We start from the raw sequence: 20,485 nt of genomic DNA, 5'->3' as shown, positions 1-20,485 counted from the left end.
CAATATTCCGTAGCCCTTGAAAAATCAGTCTGGTGCTTAATGAGTTGTTTTGTGTGAAAATGGCTGGGATTGAATGTTTTGCTTTGTGCCTCAAAATTGCAATTGTTGGCTCCCTTTTCTGCTCTGTATCAAGGTCATATTTGCACATTTATTTTGGTTTGAATTTATTGAATGTTGTTTTGCTGTTGCTCTGTTCAAAGAAGACTAAACTATGAAAAAACCTTGACTATTTGTTAGGGCTGTCAAACGATTAAAATTTTTAATCGAGTTAATCACAGCTTAAAAATTAATTAATCGTAATTAATCGCAATTCAAACCATCTATAAAATATGCCATATTGTTCTGTAAATTTTTGTTGGAATGGAAAGATAAGACACAAGACGGATATATACATTTAACATACTGTACATAAGTACTTTATTCGTTTATTATAACAATAAATCAGCAAGATGTCATTAACATTAACATTCTGTTAAAGCAATCCATGGATAGAAAGACTTGTAGTTCTTAAAAGATAAATGTTAGTACAAGTTATAGAAATTTTATACTGAAACTAGAGCTGTCAAACGATTGAAATTTTTAATCGAGTTAATTACAGCTTGTAATGAATCGCAATTCAAACCATCTATAAAATATGCTATATTTTTCTGTAAATTATTGTTGGAATGAAAAGATAAGACACAAGACGGATATATACATTATACATACGGTACATAATTACTGTATTTGTTTATTATAACAATAAATTAACAAGATGGCATTAACATTATTAACATTCTCTTAAAGCGATCCATGGATAGAAAAACTTGTAGTTCTTAAAAGATAAATGTTAGTACAAGTTATAGAAATGTTATATTAAAACTAGGGCTGTCAAAATTATCGCGTTAACGACCGGTAATTAATTTTTTAAATTAATCCCGTTAAAATATTTGACGCAATTAACACATAAATGCCCCGCTCAAACAGATTAAAATGACAGGACATTGAAAGGTGTACTTGTTGTGTTTTTCGGAGTTTTGCCGCCCTCTGCTGGCGCTTGGGTGCGACTGATTTTATAGACTTCAGCACCCATGAGCATTGTGTAAGTAATTATTGACATCAACAATGGCGGGCTACTAGTTTATTTTTTGATTGAAAATTTTATGAATTTTATTCAAACGAAAACATGAAGAGGGGTTTTAATATAAAATTTCTATAACTTGTACTCACATTTATCTTTCAAGAACTACAAGTCTTTCTATCCATGGATCGCTTTAACAGAATGTTAATAATGGTAATGCCATCTTGTTGATTTATTTTTATAATAAAGAAATACAGTACTTATGTACCGTATGTTGAATGTATATGTCCATCTTGCGTCTTATCTTTCCATTCCAACAATAATTTACAGAAAAATATGGCATGTTTTATAGATGGTTTGAATTGCAATTGCGATTAATTCCGATTAATTATTTTTTAAGCTGCAATTAACTCAATTAAAAATTTTAATCGTTTAACACCCCTAATTAAAACCCCTCTTAATGTTTTCTTTCTATTAAAATTTGTAAAATTTTCAATCAAAAAATAAACTAGTAGCTCGCCATTGTTGATGTCATTACACCATGCTCACTCCCCAAACCCATAAAATCATTTGGACCCAAGCGCCAGCAGAGGGCGCCAAATAACAAAAAACCAGTAACAAGCGGACATTACACTTCTGTCATTTTAATCTGAGTGGGGCATGTGCGTTAATTGCGTCAAATATTTGAACGTGTTTAATTAAAAAAATTAATTACCGCCCGTTAAAGCGATAATTTTGACAGCCCTAATTAAAACCCCTCTTAATTTTCATTTTAAAAATAAACTAATAGCTCGCCATTGTTGATGTCAATAATTACACAATGCTCTTCATGCTGATTAAGTCGCACCCAAGCGCCAGAAGAGGGCGACAAAACACAAAAAAACACGAGTAACAAGTCGATATGACACTGCTGTCATTTTAATCTGTTTGAGCGGGGCATTTCCGTTAATTGCGTCAAATATTTTAACGTGATTAATTTAAAAAATTAATTATCGCCTGTTAACTCGATAATTTTGACAGTCCTACTATTTGTCTTTCAGCTTTTCAACCAACTACACGTGGCCTTTTATGTAAACATGGAAATTCAAAATATGCATACTTAAACACTCTGAGCGCCTGAAGGTCGTTTGGGGTGCACCGATCACAATTCCCTGGATGTTCACCAACTTTTGAAAAGCCTCACCTGCCAATTTTGTAATTTTCTGCTGATTACAATTTTTCATAAACAACAGCGTGCGACATTCCAATCAATCTTGTTTTATCTTAAAACTACATACATAACAATAATTAATATAATTGCTTATCTAACATTTATTAATATATTAATTAACATCAGTTAATGCATTAGCTAATGCATTAGATAATCCATTACTTAATGCATAACCAGACAGTAACTAATGGTTTGATAAAATTAAAAAAATATATACAGTATAGGCCTATATAGGGTTAGGTTAGGGTTAAGGTTTTGGGTTAGGGTTTGATAACTTAGCATTTATAATTTCTTAGTTAAGGGACACATGTGCTACACTTTACAATCAGAGTCCAAAAAGCATTCACTAATGGTTAATAAAGGTTGGGGGGGGGAGGGGGGGGAACTTAAGCATTTATAATTTCTAAGTTAAGGGACACATGTGCTACACTTTACAATAAGGGTACAAAAATATTCAGTAATGGTTAATTAAGGTTAAGTAATACTTACGATGTACATTCACGTGAAATAATACCCCCCCCCCCCCCCTTAACCTTTATTAACCATTACTGAATGCTTCTTGGACCCTTATTGTAAAGTGTAGCACATGTGTCCCTTAACTAAGAAATTAGAAATGCTTACGTTAACAAACCCTAAACCCTAACCCTACAGTTGTGGTCAAAAGTTTACATACACTTGTGAAGAACATAATGTCATGGCTCTCTTGAGTTTCCAGTTATTTCTACAACTCTGATTTTTCTCTGATAGAGTGATTGGAACAGATACTTCTTTGTCACAAAAAACATTCATGAAGTTTGGTTCTTTTATGACTTTATTATGGGTGAACAGAAAAAAGTGATCAAATCTGCTGGGTCAAAAATATACATACAGCAGCGCTAATATTTGGTAACATGTCCCTTGGCCATTTTCACTTCAATTAGGCACTTTTGGTAGCCATTCACAAGCTTCTGGCAAGCTTCTGGTTGAATCTTTGACCACTCCTCTTGACAGAATTGGTGCAGTTCAGTAAAATTTGATGGCTTTCTGACATGGACTTGTTTCTTCAGCATTGTCCACAAGTTCTCAATGGCGTTTAAGTCAGGACTTTGGGAAGGCCATTCGAAAACCTTAATTCTAGCCTGATTTATCCATTCCATTACCACTTTTGATGTGTGTTTGGGGTCATTGTCCTGTTGGAACACCCAACTGCGCCCAAGACCCAATCTTCGGGCTGATGACGTTAGGTTATCTTGAAGAATTTGAAGGTAATCCTCCTTCTTCATGATCCCATTTACTCTCTGTAAAGCACCAGTTCCATTGGCAGCAAAACAGCCCCACAGCATAATACTACCACCACCGTGCTTGACGGTAGGCATGGTGTACTTGGGGTTAAAGGCCTCACCTTTTCTCCTCCAAACATATTGCTGGGCATTGTGGCCAAACAGCTCGATTTTTACCACAGAACTTTCTTCCAGAAGGTCTTATCTTTGTCCATGTGATCCGCAGCAAACTTCAGTCGAGCCTTAAGGTGCCACTTTTGGAGCAAGGGCTTCCTTCTTGCACGGCAGCCTCTCAGTCCATGGAGATGCAAAACACGCTTGACTGTGGACACTGACACCTGTGTTCCAGCAGCTTCTAATTCTTGGCAGATCTGCTTTCTGGTTATTCTCAGTTGAATCTTCACCCCCTGACCAATTTTCTCTCAGCAGCAGGAGATAGCTTGCGTTTTCTTCCTGATCGTGGCAGTGACTGAACAGTGCCATGCACTTTATACTTACAAACAATTGTTTGCACTGTTGCTCTTGGGACCTGCAGCTACTTTGAAATGGCTCCAAGTGACTTTCCTGACTTGTTCAAGTCAATGATTCACTTTTTCAGATTCATGTATGTATATTTTTGACCCAGCAGATTTGATCACCTTTTCTGTTAACCCATAATAAAGTCATAAAAGAACCAAACTTCATGAATGTTTTTTGTGACAAAGACGTATCTGTTCCAATCACTCTTTAGGAGAAAAATCAGAGTTGTAGAAATAACTGTAAACTCAAGAGAGGCAAGGCAAGGCAAATTTATTTATATAGCACAATTCAACACAAGGCAATTCAAAGTGCTTTACATCACATGAAGATCATAAAAATCACATTTAAATCAATACAACGTAAAAACCAAGACAAAAGATCGCATTTAATCACAAATAGAATAAAAATAAAACAAAAATATAACAAAAACTACTACTACTAATAATAATTGAAATCAGCAATGGAGATAGGCACAAGAGTAATAGAAAGCAGGTAGATTGAAATATATAGCCAGTTATGGATATGCAGTGCTAAACAAAAGCGTTTTCAGCCCTGATTTAAAAGAGCTAACAGTTTGAGTATACTTCAGACGTTCAGGTAACTTGTTCCAGAGGTGAGGCGCATAATAACTAAATGCTGCCTCACCCTGCTTGGTTCTTGTTCTTGGAATATGCAGAAGACCCGTTCCAGACGACCTTAGGGGTCTAGATGTCTCATAGGAATCTAACAAGTCAAGCAAGAGAGCCATGACATTATGTTCTTCACAAGTGTATGTAAACTTTTGACCACAACTGTATATACTAATGCTATATACTAATAACTAATGCATTAACTAATGCATTAACTCATGTTAATTAATATATTAATAAATGGTAGATAAGCAATTATATTAATTATTGTAATGTTACTTAAACATTAGTTACTGTCTTAAAATGCATTAACTAATGCATTAACTCATGTTAATTAATATATTAATAAATGTTAGATAATGCATTATTGTAATGTTACTTATACATGAGTTACTGTCTAAAAATTGATTAACTAATGGTAATTAAGGGACCCTTATTGTAAAGTGTTACCAAAAATTCATATGATTACGTACATTGGGTAAACAGCTAGGCACTTTCCGTACAATTACCTTGTAATGCGTGGCAGGGCAGAATGAGTGCATAAAAGGTAAAAAAGGAAAGAGACGTCTACTTATGCACTTTTAATAGACAAAAAAAAAAAAAATTCCAGCTCAACCACTCGTCACTCGTGAGTGCAACAGACCACGCACACATGATCACACTTGACTCCCCAAAAAGTAGGTAACAACTTAAGAAGAAAGTGAACATAAAGAGATGCCACCGTGCGGTGGATGTCCTAAGGAACAAAGAGGATCACAGACCTGAGCGTGACAACCTTAGCTGGGAGCTATGACGAAGCGTCAATATAAAGCAATCTGTTGATTATAATTTGATGTAGATGAGCCAAAACAGAAAAGGATTTCCTTATTCTAAAACACAAAATGCTTCCAATGTTGTGGATTTTAACGGAGGCGAAGCACTATGTAAAGTAACCCCAATAGCAGGTGACTTTGTGAGGATCTGGCCTCAGCTCACCAGATTCACATAGCAATCACACTTGCTGAATGTCAGTGTGCCAGATGCGGCCAGCATCATCAATTTGATAGTCCAGATGATAGGTCACGCACTGTTCTGGGGCGGACGGTGCAGACCGGATGCGCTCAAAATCTGTATTGGTTGGTCTGTTTTTGTTTTTTTGTTTTTAGGAAGAATAAAGCCTGTTAAGTAACCTCTGAGAATTTGAATTGTTCTTTGGTTATATACTATATGGCAAAAAAAAAATTATATACACTGTATATATAAAACTGAATTTTTCTATCCAGACTAAAAAAAAATAATTGAAAAGTTATCAACTTTAATTTCAAAGTACTACTTAACTAAAACTACTTAATTATATCAGTTCTCTAAATATTTCTTTTTTTTATTTTTTTACAGATTTTGATACCTTTTAACTCATTAGCTGTGATTGATGGCTCTAGATGTCTAACCACCTTGGACTGGGAGGGGCCAAATGGATTGGACGTCTAGCGCTGTCAGTGGCACTGAAAGATGGGCATTCATAGCCAGTCCTCCCAGGTTAATTAAACTGGATATCTATTGTTGTCGATGGAAAACGCTGAACAGTTTGAATGTGAGCCAAATGTGAGCTTTCACCAAACAGGTATTACCTAACTGAATTCACTCACAAAGGGAAGACAAAGTAATTAGGCCATTTAGGGGGCCGTAAAACAATGACCTTACTGGAATATGGAACGTCAACACAAATTTCACTTCTTCCAACGCTAACGTTGCAAAGAGTGGCAAATATTACAATTGTAACCATTATGTTAGTGTCACAAAACTATGAATATAAACAACAAATGCACATGTGCTAATATGCTAATATTAACCATGAATGTCCATGACCAAATGCTAGTGGGCTAATGTAGCTAACTGACTGGATGCAATTAATGGACAATATCAGTTATAATTTTTAGTGATCGACCTATCACTAATCACCTAAAGATTCAGAAATCAGCCTCGATTGTTCACGCAAAATTGACTTTAGATCTTTTTGAGTTCAGCACATGAAAAATGAGCCTAAACGAATTGTTGCAGTTGTGTATTCAGAGCCACTATTTTGTATTTTGACTCACTGTGCTCCAGTTCACTGACACGGTGGTTGGCAGTGTCCAAGCCCTGGTTGATCTTCTCATACTGGCCTTGCGTCTCCTTCCTTATGGCCTGCCGTTCCTTCTCCAGCATCTTGATTTTCCTCTCCAGCTCGCCCTCCAGGTCCTCCACCCTCCAGGGAGCCTTCCCACGACCAGGGGGCCCCTTGGCCGAGGGCTTAGAAGCGGGGGAGCCCGGTCGACGGCCCCCGGGGCCCGCCGCCACCGGACCCGGGGGTGCAGAGTTGGCGTTGCTTGTGGGTGGAGTAGGGGGCTTGGCTGCCACTGGGGTGCTACTGCTGCTTGCTGCTGTAGATGTGTCAGTGAGGTTCAAGGCTGCTGGGCCTATTTCTGCCTGGAGGCGGCAAAAAATTCAGTTTGGTAAGAAAGTCCATCAAAACGACATAAATACATGTCTTTGCTCAAGTTCAAAACATATGGTGCAAAACACAGACAAGACTGAAAAAGCAGTATCTGCTCTTGCACTCCTTTTTAAAAGAAACTGCTGTATTTTAAGTATTCTATATGCTGCCATTGCAGATTCATGGCGCATTAAGCCCCCGAACTATTTTTAATGTGTCCGTTTTACCCTGAAAACCCCTGTTTACAGACATCGCGCAACCACTTATGTTTCAACCTAGCCATAAAACGAGTGATTAATTATATTTATCATTCAAAATGTCTGTCTTTTTTAGCTTAGAATCATTAATTGATGTCTCATATTTCGTTTAAAAAAAAAAACTACTTTATTAAAAAAATATTCACTCACACATTTTAAACTTTTAAACAAATTATGTCACAATGAAAAAATTGCCGTCTGTAAAAAAGTCACGGATATCTACCTCATAACTATCGCTTAATTGTATTTTTTTTTTTGTTACTGTCGCATTTTCCCCGATATGTTAGATGATAAATAATCAATCCAAACAAAGAAAAAAAAAAAACGTTTAAAAGGGTAAATATATGAAAAAGAAAATCTCAACCACTCCTTGATGTCTGCGATTTCTGGATCGTGAACCTTGTTATATTAGCATGTTTCACCCATAGAATCCCCCAAAAATCCATCTGTGGCCATTCACAGCTGTGTCTTGACACTCAATGATACATGCTACATGGAGTTTTTGGATCGAAACAAGGTAAGTACGCGATAATATTTTGTTAAAGTCATGGTGTCTGTAATTCTGCTCTCGTGTGCTCTCACCTCCAGATAGGGTTTTGCTGTTTAAAAAACTTTTTTTAAAAAAAATGCCCTCCAGTTTAAAATTTTTCTTCCCCCAGAAAATTGAGATTTTAAGCTTTCCAATGACGTATCACACATGCATATCGGACAATTTTAAAAATTTGGCCAAATTGGGGGTCTCAGAGTGGAACTTCAAGTCACCTGAATGTTTTTCGCCATATGCTCGCATCTGCACCAGGCTCAAACGCTAAACTAAATGACTGAACGACGTTTAAAGACGTTTTAAGGACATACAACTTGAAATTTAACATCTATATTAGATGATCAAATAAGTTTACTTTTCGCTAATCAACAGGAAGCGACCTGGAAATGCCCCCAAATTAACAAGAAGTGACATAAAATGTCTGTCAAGCCCTTTAGGATCTTTTTTGATGATTCATGGCTATTAATAAATGTAACCTTGAGAGGATTTATACTCTTGATCAAAAGTATTGAGACGCTTGCTTTGCTACGAATATTTGCGTCCTTAGAATTTACCCAGAAAAGAAAATAATTAAACTCAGATTTTTGTTGAGTTAGTCATGACAGCTTTTCTTAGGTGTAGAAACTGATCTCAGTTTTTCACTATGGCCTCAAGTTTCAATAGGATGCCAGTTTAGTTTACAAAAAAAAAAACTTCAAAACATACTGTCAAAACAAATGCTGTATTGTCATACAATACAGTGACCAAAAATCATCTTTTGCCCGGACATGTCCACTTTTTACATCCAGTCCGGGGCGTCCGGCTGGGTTTTATAAATTCATGAAAATAATTTTGGTTTTCATGCCTGTATTAAAATTGACTGACGCTTTGCACAGAATACTACGGTACTGGGCTGCCAGTGACGTGTTCCCAGAGAGCCTGGTTCTGCTGTGCTCAGTAACAGAGGAAAAAAAGACGTCGGAGCAGTGCTACATTTTCCCCCAAAGAAGCTTAAACACACACAAAAAAAGACTAAAGTGACTTTTTTTGTTGTTAAATTTGTATTGTTGTGAGGCTAAGGTTTGATTCTCTGGAAAGAGAATTTTTTTTTTTTTTGTTAAGGCTGGATTTTCCTACTGAAGGAAATTATATAGAACGATATTTCAGATTATTTATTTGTGCTGAAAATTTTGAAAAGACAGCTATTATTATGTTCAAAGATGATTCGTTATTTGCTGTCGTTATATTTTGTATCCTAATAGGTTAATGCTATACTCCCGCCACAATTTATTGTATCACGTTTAAATGCTGGATCTGTTTTACAAAGGAACCAAGAGGCTGAAACCAAATGTTTCCGTGAGAAAAGTACATTAAAGAAAAATACTTATTAGTTTACAAGAACATTGTAGCGAACCTAATTACTTTTTATCTAAAAAAAAAAAAAAAAAAAAAACTAACTCAGCAAAATCTTCACTTGAATCTATCTTTAAATGATGAAACAGTTTTAAAACTTTCACATGTCGAAAGTAGACAGAAGAGAAATTATGGAATAACGGGAGCAAATTTACTAACTTTAACGGTTGATTCACAACATTAAATTAATTGAATGTAGTTTAAAGCTGCTGATACCGAATGGGGACTTGAGTATTTTATTTACTGTTTTTAACTTGATACTAACAGTAGTTTGGTTTAGCCTGAACAATTTTGGAACTAATGTACCAAAAAAATTAAAAGCTGGGCGGGGAGGGGCACCAACAATCGATTTCTAATTGAATCGGAGCCTCTGAATCGTAATCGAATCATTAGCTGCCCAAAGATTCCCACCTATAGTGTTGTCCCATGAAAACATATACTGTACTTAATTATTTGCAGAAATGCGAGGGGTGTACTCACTTTTGTGAGGTGCAGTGATGTATCTTCATTGGCTGTGAAGATGTTTTTGAGTTTTGTTCATTTTTTTCCATTGAGAATTATCTTGTTGTTCTCTTTAATAGTTGCATTGAACAATATAGTAGATTGATTTTCTGACCCATTCAGAAAAGGAACTTAGGGGTGTGTGACTGAGGCCCGGTTTACAGGCGTAAATTTGGCTGAGTTGAGCGAGGGGAGGGTCAGTGTTAAGATATCTCTGCCAGCCGCTTGGCTGTTTTTCTGGAGGGGCCCGAAAAAAAAAATTCCACTTGCACCCCACGTAGACAAATACACACAGCGGACGATTGTCTTGAGGGGCCTGCGAAAGTGTGGAGGGGCCTGTGAATAATTGTCCACTAGCACCACCCCCACCTTTGGACAGTCCACTCGGGGGGTCCCATTTATGCTCATTGCACCTGGGCCCTCTTCACATTTGTTCCGCCACTGGACCCAGTTCTCGATAATGTTGTAATGGCGTATAGTGCAATAACCATTATCATCAGCCCTGTATAGCAAATTGTTCAAAAGTTCCCACCATTACCGTATTGCCCGAATATAAGATGGGGTTTTTTGCATTGAGATAAGACTGAAAAAGTGGGGGTCATCTTATATTCTAGGTCTAGACATTATATCCTTTCATAACGCTAGATGGCACCAGACATCATTGAAGCGATGGTCTGTCATGACAGATCTCAGCTACACTCAAGTTTAACCAGTTTGCATTATTTTATTGCAATGTTTTTCCTTATTCAGCTTTGTTTCAAGACTACAGTTACAGTTGGACTTCACTTTGATGGTTAATGCAGTTATTGCAATTTTGTTGTTTTATCACAATAGATTGGTTTATTTACTTTGAAAAAACCAGAAGCCATTCATTTACGAATGTGATTGCACTTTAGTTTACATTAGGGCTGTCAAGCGATTAAAATTTTTAATCGAGTTAATTACAGCTTAAAAATTAATTAATCGTAATTAATCGCAATTCAAACCATCTATAAAATATGCCATATTTTTCTGTAAATTATTGTTGGAATGGAAAGATAAGACACAAGATGGATATATACATTCAACATACGGTACATAAGGACTGTATTTGTTTATTACAACAATAAATCAACAAGATGGCATTAACATTATTAACATTCTGTTAAAGCGATCCATGGATAGAAAGACTTCTAGTTCTTAAAAGAAAAATGTTAGTACAATTTATAGAAATTTTATATTAAAACCCCTCTTAATGTTTTCGTTTTAATGAAATTCGTAAAATTTTCAATCAAAAAATTAACTAGTAGCCCGCCATTGTTGATGTCAATAATTACTTACACAATGCTCATGGGTGCTGAAGCCTATAAAATCAGTCGCACCCAAGCGCCAGCAGAGGGCGGCAAAACTCCATAAAACACAATTAACAAGTGACCGTTTCACTGTACCGTCATTTAAATCTGTCTGAGTGGGGCATCTGCGTTAATTGCGTCAAATATTTTAACGTGATTAATTTAAAAAATTAATTAACGCCCGTTAACGCGATAATTTTGACAGCCCTAGTTTACATATGTAAATGTTCAGATATTAAGATTTGAATGAGGCAAAATAACATGCTTTTTCTCTCAAATAAATTGTTATAATCATTTGTTTCAGATGTACTGTAATTATTTTCTGTATAAAAATTAATTTGGTGTTAGAATAGTCTTTTTTCAAACTTGAGTCCTGAAAAAGAGGTGGTCGTCTTATAATCAGGGCCATCTTATATTCGGGCCGAGACGGTAGATTGATTTTCTGACCCATTCAGGGATGGAACTTAGGGGGGTGCGACTGAGGCCCGGTTTGCACGCGTAAATTGGGCGTGGTTGGGCGAGGGGAGGGTTAAACAGAAAGATAAGATGATTCGCGGCGCTGTAATATAGTATTTAAGTCAGGGGTGTCCAAACTTTTTGAAAAGGGGGCCAGATTTGGTGTGGTAAAAATTTTGGGGGCCGACCTTGGCTGACGTCTTTTACGTAAAATGATATATTTAAGCAAATTTTAGCAAGCCATTCTTTGTGTCACATTTGCCTTATTATTATTTTTAACTAATAATTTCAACAATCTCGCAACTAGCCTTTGTGGCGTTCTCCTTCGACTTTCTGGCTCTTGCGAAATATTGCTGCTGTAAAATTAAACTAGCTTCAAGTTGCTTCAATTTCTCGCTACGCATCTTCCCTTTAATCTTGTTGTACATGTCAGCGTGTCTTGTTTGGTAATATCGCTTCACGTTGAACTCTTTAACAACAGCGACTGTCTCTCTGCAAATGAGGCAGACACAGTTGTTGCGTATTTTAGTGAAGAAATAGTCCAATTTTCACCTATCCTTGAAGGGTCGGCCGTCGCAGTCAACTTTCTTTTTTTTGTTGATTGTCGCCATTTTAGAAAATTGGGAGTAAAGGGTCACACAGGGTAATGTTGCTTAGAGTGCTGCTGCCTTTTAGTGGGTAAATGAGGAGCAGCATTTAGTGTGTAAGCTACTTCATATAATGATAGCAGTAGTGCTGACCAATTTTTTAAGTTTGTGTGCGGGCCAGACATTATTGATTTAATGACAGAGGCTGAGGGCCGGATGAAATTTGACCAAGGGCCGCATTTGGTCCCCGGGCCGGACTTTGGACATGTCTGGTTTAAGTGTTAAGATATCTCTGCCAGCCGCTTGGCTGTTTTTCTTGAGGGGCCCGGGAAAAAAATCCACTTGCACCCCACGTAGACAAATATACACAACGGACGATTGTCTTGAGGGGCCTGCGAAAGTGTGGAGGGGCTTGTGAATAATTGTCCAGTAGCAACACCCCCACCTTTGGACGGTCCACTCGGGGGGGTCCCATTTATGCTCATTGCACCTGGGCTCTGTTCACATTTGTTCCGCCACTGGACACAGTTCTCGATATGGTAAATGGTAAATGTTTAATGACGTATAGTGCAATAATCATTATCGTCAGCCCTGTATAACAAATTGTTTCGTGAGGTACCCAGAAGTTCCCACCATTAATTTATAATTGTTTGTAAGTAGTAACAACATACTAAGTAAGTAGTAAGAACAAATTTTGGAATCAGAATGTTCAGATTACCCCTAATTTTCGGACTATAAACCGCTACTTTTTTTCTCTCATTTTGAATCCTGCGGCTTATCGTCCAGTGCGGCTTATTTGATGATTTATTTGGGTTAATAGGTAAAACTTTGAGAGCGGGATCATAAGACTGTCATAAGAACGTCATAATTATGACATGACACTATCATGGGCATTACTGAATGCTTATGACTGATGTCAATATGTGTCATGTGGCATATTAAGTCACTAACTCCATTTATGTCCAGCTCAGATCTTTTACGTCCATTCAAAAGTGAGATAATTTGCTGGATGACGTTAACCGACATCTATTATAAGCATTCAATAATGCTTATGACAGTGTCATGTCATAATTATGACAGTATTATGGCACCACTATCCAAAAAAATGTTCACCATTACCATTACCAAATACAATAGCTAGCAACTAATGAAACAACTGGAACAGTAACTGAAGAAAGAATTAGCACAGAACATTAATTTTAATTGTTATTTACATTTGTAGTGCCGCAATGCATGCTAGGAGGAATGTTGGATGACAACAGTGTTGACAGCAGGTGGCAGCAGAGGAGCAGTGATGGCCGAATGAAGGTTTTTGAAACAATTAGGCTTTGCAGCCAATTGGTTCAAAGCTTTATGGTGCTTCATTTGGTTTCATGACAGTCTTACAATGCTTTTGTTAAATGAAGTGTTACCAGTTAATATCTTTTGGTGTAAATATCCCATAAAACAATGAGGACAACTGCGGCTTATACAGTACAGTAGTCTAGTGTGGCTTATCTATGAACAAATGCCGTTTTCATGTCAAATTTGGTGGCTGGCGGCTTATAGTCAGGTGCGCCTTATAGTCCAGAAATTACGGTAGCTTTAATCAGCATAGAAATCGAACTCAACAGAATTTCATTTTCAAATTGTTTCACTTTTGTATTATTCACATAAACAGAGAAAACACTTGGTTACCTTGCACCCATAAACGCTGACTTTGAAAGAACTCCATTTATACAGGGCGCTAAGAATAAATATCAACAAAGTTGCTGAGGCAAGGAATGTGCACCCAGGATGTAAATTGACATCCAGAAGGCTAACCTTGAACTGTTTATTTCTTTCTAAGCCTGCTTCCGTCTCTTTCAGCCCACACACACACAGGATGTTAAGAGGCTGACCTCTTCTCTGCTCAACCTGGCCAGCTTCATCTTTTATTTATGTCTCTATCCTGCATGCGGAGCCAAAGGTGGAAAAAAATGCTGCTGTCACAGTGTTGGGGTGAAGGGTGTGGGTGGCGGTATTCATCAGGATTTGGTCAAAACAGAAGTTTTTATTTTTTTTATTGTACAGCAAACCTGTCTGACTATGTTTTACGTGCATATAATTGCATATTCAACATATTAACAGGATTACATATATATTCTGTCTGTATATTAAGTCATTTTTAATTGGTATAATGTATTTTGTTATAGTTTAAAAACACTACAATAAACTATTTCAGGTTTTCATTGTTGTTTTTACACACCTTGCAATTTTTTGGGGTAGATAACCCACCTCCTGTGTCCCACAGTTTTGTTAAAAGCTCTCATGTACTGTATTATTCATTGCGGGATATTAAGTAAGGCATAAAAAAATGCTGGATTGCACTTTTATATGCACAAAATTAAAATATTCATGCTCCACCGGCCCTTGAGAAAATAATTTTATGGGATAACACTAAAATCTAGATGCACTGTGCCTACATTATTATCTTTACAATTAAATTTGACCCTTAGAATTTTTATTGACTAATTTAAAAAGTGCAATAATGCTAAAGTCATTTGGATTGTTTCATGGTGTGAATCTAAGTATCACTAGTAGACGTCCTATTGAATTGGGAGGGTTCATTCGCTGCCACCCTCCCAATTAAAATGGATTGGACATCTATTGCCGTCAATGGCAGTCAATGAGTGGGAGTTTCCAATGGTGTAGAACTACACTACTCTGCCTCATACTGTGAAGTGTTCCACAGTAAATTAAATTATCCTTTAAAATTGAGTATATGTGGAAATGCAGTTTTTTTTTTTTAGTACCTGTCATTATAATCTTAATTGAATGTTTAGTCAAATTTATTACACTCATTATAATCACTCAAGAGCAAAAAGTTTTAAGTCCTCCAAGAGACAAATTAAAATTTATATGACAGTTCAATAAATCGTGAGATTAAAAGTTAACTGCCCAAGTCATTTTTTTAAAATCGTTTTTAGAAAAACATTTTTAAAATTGTTATTGTGTGAACATTTTAAACATTTAGAACTGACATTATTGAAGAAAAATCTACATTTACCTCTAGTTTTTCTATCCGGTCCTTCAGGTCCATGATGGCCCGAGCCAGCTCCTCCACAGCCCGGGCAGTCTGTAGCTGCGAGGCCGCCGAGGAGCTCACGTCATCCCCAGCCATGATCCGCCGGTTGCCGCTCCAGACCCCGACGCTTCGCTCGGGGCCGGGCCTCTCGCCGTCCTCTTCCTCCAGGCCGCTCTCGCACTCGCTCAGCTTTCCCGTCAGTTCCCGAATGGTCCTCTGGTCCATGAGGATCTGGTCGTTCTGCTGTATGACCGTCTGCCGGAGCTCCTCGGCGGTGGTGCGGAGGAAGCTCCACTCCTTGTCGGCGAGAGGGTCGTCAGCCAGCGGCTGCCGCCCAGCGTCTTTCCCCTTACATTCTCCCAGCGGGACCGGCGTGCAGATGAGTCGGCTGTAACCGAACGCCTTCACCGAGCCTCGGCTGGTCTCCTCCCCGAGGTCGAGCTCGTTCAGCGAAGGGATCCCCAATCCGCCGCCGAGATCGTTCTCTCCGCCGTAGGAGTCGGAACCGTGCAGGGCGCCGAGCGGACCGGCGTGAGCCACCGCGCCGGGTCGCTCCAGAGGCTGGAGGAGCGTCTCTGACGTCAGGGTGCCGTTGTCTCCCGGAGCCGCCGCGCGTTTACGGGGGTAAACGCTGGCGAAGATGCAGATGACAGCGCCGAGGAAGGCCAGCGTGCCGGCGCCCACCAGAACCACCATGAACTTCATCCTTAAAAATCAAAACAAAAGACCCTCGTGATCTCGCATCGATAAATGAAAAACGTGACTGAAAATTCTCTCTCGGTTGATGTCTCCTGCTCGTTTGCTACCGAGCAGTCTGGATGCTCGCTGTGGTGTTGCTAAGCTGCTCTCCTCCGCGCGTTGCTATGGGGACGGCACCGTGCGGGAGGAGGCGGGGCCAAGCCGTGCGCTTCTGCGTCAGTCGCAGCGGGCTGGCTGGGGTGAACTCCGAGCAGCAGTGTGTGAACAAACAAGGCGGTGATGGATCGATGCGTGTGTGTGTGTGTGTGTGTGTGTGTGTGTGTGTGTGTGTGTGTGTGTGTGTGTGTGTGCAGGATACTGCATGGTACAAAGATGAAATGTCAAGTTTTTTATTTTTAGAATTGATTAAATTTTTCAATACAGTTGATAATGATCTACAACCAATAATGTAACATTTTCATCCTTTTGCTGTGAATTTAAATTGGAAATTTTCACTGGCAGGTGCCCAATCCATTTGAACTGGGAGGGTTGTCAGTATTAATAATAGTAATAAAGTGATAAATTAGGATGTAGTTACAGAGCCCCCCGGGTGCCAGGGTAGAAAAAATAAAAAAAATCATAGCTAATCTATACCCACAGTTTAGTCATCTGTACCCACAGATGACTAAACTGTACCCACAGTTTACTAGATTACTAAACTGTGGGTACAGATTTCTAAACTGTACCCACAGATTACTAAACTGTACCCACAGTTTACTAATCTGTACCCAGTTTACTAATCTGTACCCACAGATTACTAAACTGTACCCACAGTTTAGCAATCTGTACCCACAGATTACTAAACTGTACCCACAGTTTACTAATCTGTACCCACAGATTACTAATCTGTACCCACAGTTTACACAGATTACTAAACTGTACCCACAGTTTACTAATCTGTACCCACCGTTTAGCAATGACCCGGAAACAGTAGTCACCAATGTTTGGCGGGGACTCCGAGTCCAAACGCCGAGGGACCAAACGCCGAGGGACCGACCGACCGAGGCAGAAAATGTGCAAACACGTCATGCCATATTGACTGATGACACCAGAAAGTGTAGATGGCTACCAAACAAAACGTGCAATAGTTACCTTTTAAAACCCCTTTGTTCGCCGAGGGCAAAAGGCGCAGGTGCTTGCTCGGTCGGTCCCTCGGCGTTTGGAGTCCCCGCCAAACATTGGTGACTACAGTTTCCGGGTCATTGCTAAATTGTGGGTACAGATTAGTAAACTGTGGGTACAGTTTAGTAATCTGTGGGTACAGATTATTAAACTGTGGGTACAGATTAGTAATCTGTGGGTACAGATTAGTAAACTGTGGGTACAGATTAGTAATATGTGGGTACAGTTTAGTAAACTGTGGGTACAGGTTAGTAATCTGTGGGTAGAGATTAGCTATGATTTTTTAATTTTTTCTACCCTGGCACCCGGGGGGCTCCCTATTTTTTTTGTTCATTCTTTCAGTGCAATTGACGCTGATCTGATCAATGTCTAATCAAGTGGCTCTTAAAAACTCAATTCAAACGCTTCAAATGAGTTTATCATGAGTCGACGTCCTATCCATTTGAGCTATGACAGGTAATGAGCATTCTCCCAACTCAAACGGATTTGAAGTCGACATAGTGATCTTTTGTTTTTTGGGGTTTATGGGGGACCAGAATTCTCCGTGATAAGTGAAGAACCGCAAAGCAGCCCCCCCCCCCCCCCCCATTATTTATTTATTTTTTTATTTTTTGTGCGTTCAGTGTATTTATTCAGATTTAACATTGTGTAAGAAATACACGTACAGTAAGACATGTTTTTTTTCACTTTTCTTCCCTAAAGTATATATTTTTTTAATGAATATGTATTTTAATAAATGGTTTCTAAGCACTCCGAATGTAATAATTACGATAAGTTTTGAACATATTACCGTCTCACCCAATGATTTTTAACCCTTTAACACCTAAACCTATTTTGGCCGAATTTGCATGCCTTTGATGTTGCCTTTATATTTCAAAGAAAAAAATGTTCACAATGGTCAAGTTGGGTCCCTTTTTTCAGGATACCATGAACTTCATTTCCAAACTGTTGTTTTCTTCACTGACCAACTTTAATCCACATTTTGGACCCAAAAAGACAAAAAAATCCCAAAATATTTTTTAGAAATTTGTAATGTTGAAGTCCCACTGACAACCAAACATGCTCGACCAACCGTTTTGAAGCTTGATAATATTTATTTAACTTGCTAGGATAAACATTCAATAGGAAAAAATAAGATTGAATAGTTTTATGTTTGACAATTCAACACAAACAGCAGCTATGGTCATAGGCGTTTTTGGCCTTCACACATACTATGGTCAAAACATGTTATACACAGTGCAAAATAGTGAGAATTTTTTTTTTTATATATTATCCAACAAAAAAAGGGTTTGGAGGATATCTCTTTGTGAAGTTAGGTATTGTACCCATCACCTTATCAAAAGTGTATACGTACGTGCAACCAAGCTTCTCGAACACACATCTATATAAAAATTGAAAAGATTCATAGCGAAGAAAAAAATAACAAACATTGAACAAAAAGTATTTTCAAAAATATTGACAAGTAGTTCAGTTCAATTAAAAAATTGTTAGGCATGCGACCCAATAAAGTTTTTTTTTTTTGCGCACTCAATAAAATTTGTTTTTGAACATGTCACTAAGCTGCGTCACATGCAACGTCACACAGCCTACTCATCCGCCGTTTGCGCGCTGCTGTCACTTCTACTCGCCGAGACGCCAACTGATCCGGGAAAACAATGACCAATAGAGCTCATCCTATTCCTTGAGTTAATGAAATAATGCATTAGCTTGCGCTAAATTTAGTTTTCGATTCATTCTAAACGTTTCAAAGTCGCTCGCTCAATCCAACCGGCCGTTGCTTGCTACGCGTGCCTCCTTTCCCTTAGTTGGCGCCTTGCTCGACAATTTATTAAATATGTTCACATTAGGCTCGTCTTTCTTGACATCACAACGGCTCTTGGGATATGTAGTCTTTTGTGCTGCTTTCGGTTTTGAAAAAAGGACAAGAAATGATGAAAATATGGAGATAGACACATGGTCCATGCAGCGTGTCAATGCATATTTATGAGTGCAATAAAACTATAAAACTCAAATGACATTATCTCCCGTTTTACTTGGTCGATTGACTTCAAATAAAAACTGGTGTGGACATCAACTTCCGTACTTTCAAACGAGAGCAACCAGGGGCACGTGGGTGACGTAATTACAGCGTTATGAGGCTTCAAAGATGATATGCGTAAACATGTCGCATCTGACACGTTCGGTGTTAAAGGGTTAAACAAGAATGAGGTAGAAAAATGCTTGTCACTAGAAGTCCCAGAGAATTCTGGTACTCCTACTAGTCCCAAACAATGGCTGATATGGCCTCTCCCCCGGAAAACCCAGAGGTGGCAAAAATGACCCAAGTGCTTTTGAACTGACAAGTCGTTGTCGGACAGACAACAGCCGTTCATATAGAAATGCAACCACTAGACATACATTAACTTCAGACACAATGACCACAATCCATACTCCATGCCCCTGATTCAGTCCTTCTAAACTATAGACACAAGTCTTGCTTTATACTCAAATTGCAGTTCTAAAACGCTTTTTTTTTCTTCTACAAAACAATGTACACATTTGGGCCATTCTTTCTGTCGTCATGTGTGGAGTATAGGAGAATTTAATTTAAAAATGTGTAAAACGTGTCAAACTTCATAAATAAATGTAATTAAATATATGTAGCTTGACTTGAACTTACATACTATCACTATCATGTCCGTGTTGTCCAATGACAGCCCCAAAACATCACTGCTCTAGAGGAGATCTGCATGGAGGAATGGGCCAAAATACCAGCAACAGTGTGTGAAAAGCTTGTGAAGAGTTACAGAAAACGTTTGGCCTCCGTTATTGCCAAAAAAGGGTACATAACAAAGTATTGAGATGAACTTTTGGTATTGACCAAATACTTATTTTCCACTATGATTTGCAAATACATTCTTTAAAAATCAAACAATGTGATCCCCCCCCCCCCCACACACACACATTCTATCTCTCATGGTTGAGGTTTAACCATGTTGACAATTGCAGGCCTCTCTAATATTTTCAAGTGGGAGAACACAATTAGTGATTGACTAAATACTTATTTGCCCCACTGTATAACTGTACCAAAAGCAGTTTTCTCTGCATTTCAGTGCTATAAGGTTTTTTGTTGTTGTTGTTGTTAATAACACCACCTGACAACTTGCTTGCCACTGGGAACGGAAAAGTTAACTGTAGACAGAGAAAGCAAGAACATGGTGCAAAAATAAATTAGCAATTTTTTTCTTTACAAAAACAGCGACATTTTCTAAAATTCAATTTGAGGTCAAAAATGTAGATGATAGTTCTATCATAGTGCTCAGCGAGTAAATGTTTGCTGCAGATCAGAGATGTCCAAAGTCCGGCCGATTTCATCCGGCCCCCAGCCTCTGTCACAAAATCA

At 38.3% G+C, this 20,485-nt stretch overlaps 1 protein-coding gene across 1 annotated transcript in view; it reads right to left on the bottom strand.

The window, feature by feature from the left end:
• Positions 1-20,485, bottom strand: part of cbx6a (chromobox homolog 6a) — a 67,449-nt gene that overhangs the window by 15,879 nt on the left and 31,085 nt on the right. The window contains exons 9-11 of the mRNA XM_057843393.1: positions 16,050-16,176; positions 15,226-15,949; positions 6,753-7,122 (exon numbers count right to left, since the gene is read on the bottom strand). Of these exons, the coding sequence (XP_057699376.1) occupies positions 6,753-7,122; positions 15,226-15,949; positions 16,050-16,176 (1,221 nt within the window). The remainder of the gene's footprint in view (positions 1-6,752; positions 7,123-15,225; positions 15,950-16,049; positions 16,177-20,485) is intronic.

The sequence above is a fragment of the Corythoichthys intestinalis genome, chromosome 8, assembly GCF_030265065.1.
Source record: "Corythoichthys intestinalis isolate RoL2023-P3 chromosome 8, ASM3026506v1, whole genome shotgun sequence".
NCBI lineage: Eukaryota > Metazoa > Chordata > Actinopteri > Syngnathiformes > Syngnathidae > Corythoichthys > Corythoichthys intestinalis.
The sequence above is the reverse complement of the archived record's forward strand: the minus strand, read 5'-3'. Positions and strand labels throughout refer to the sequence as shown.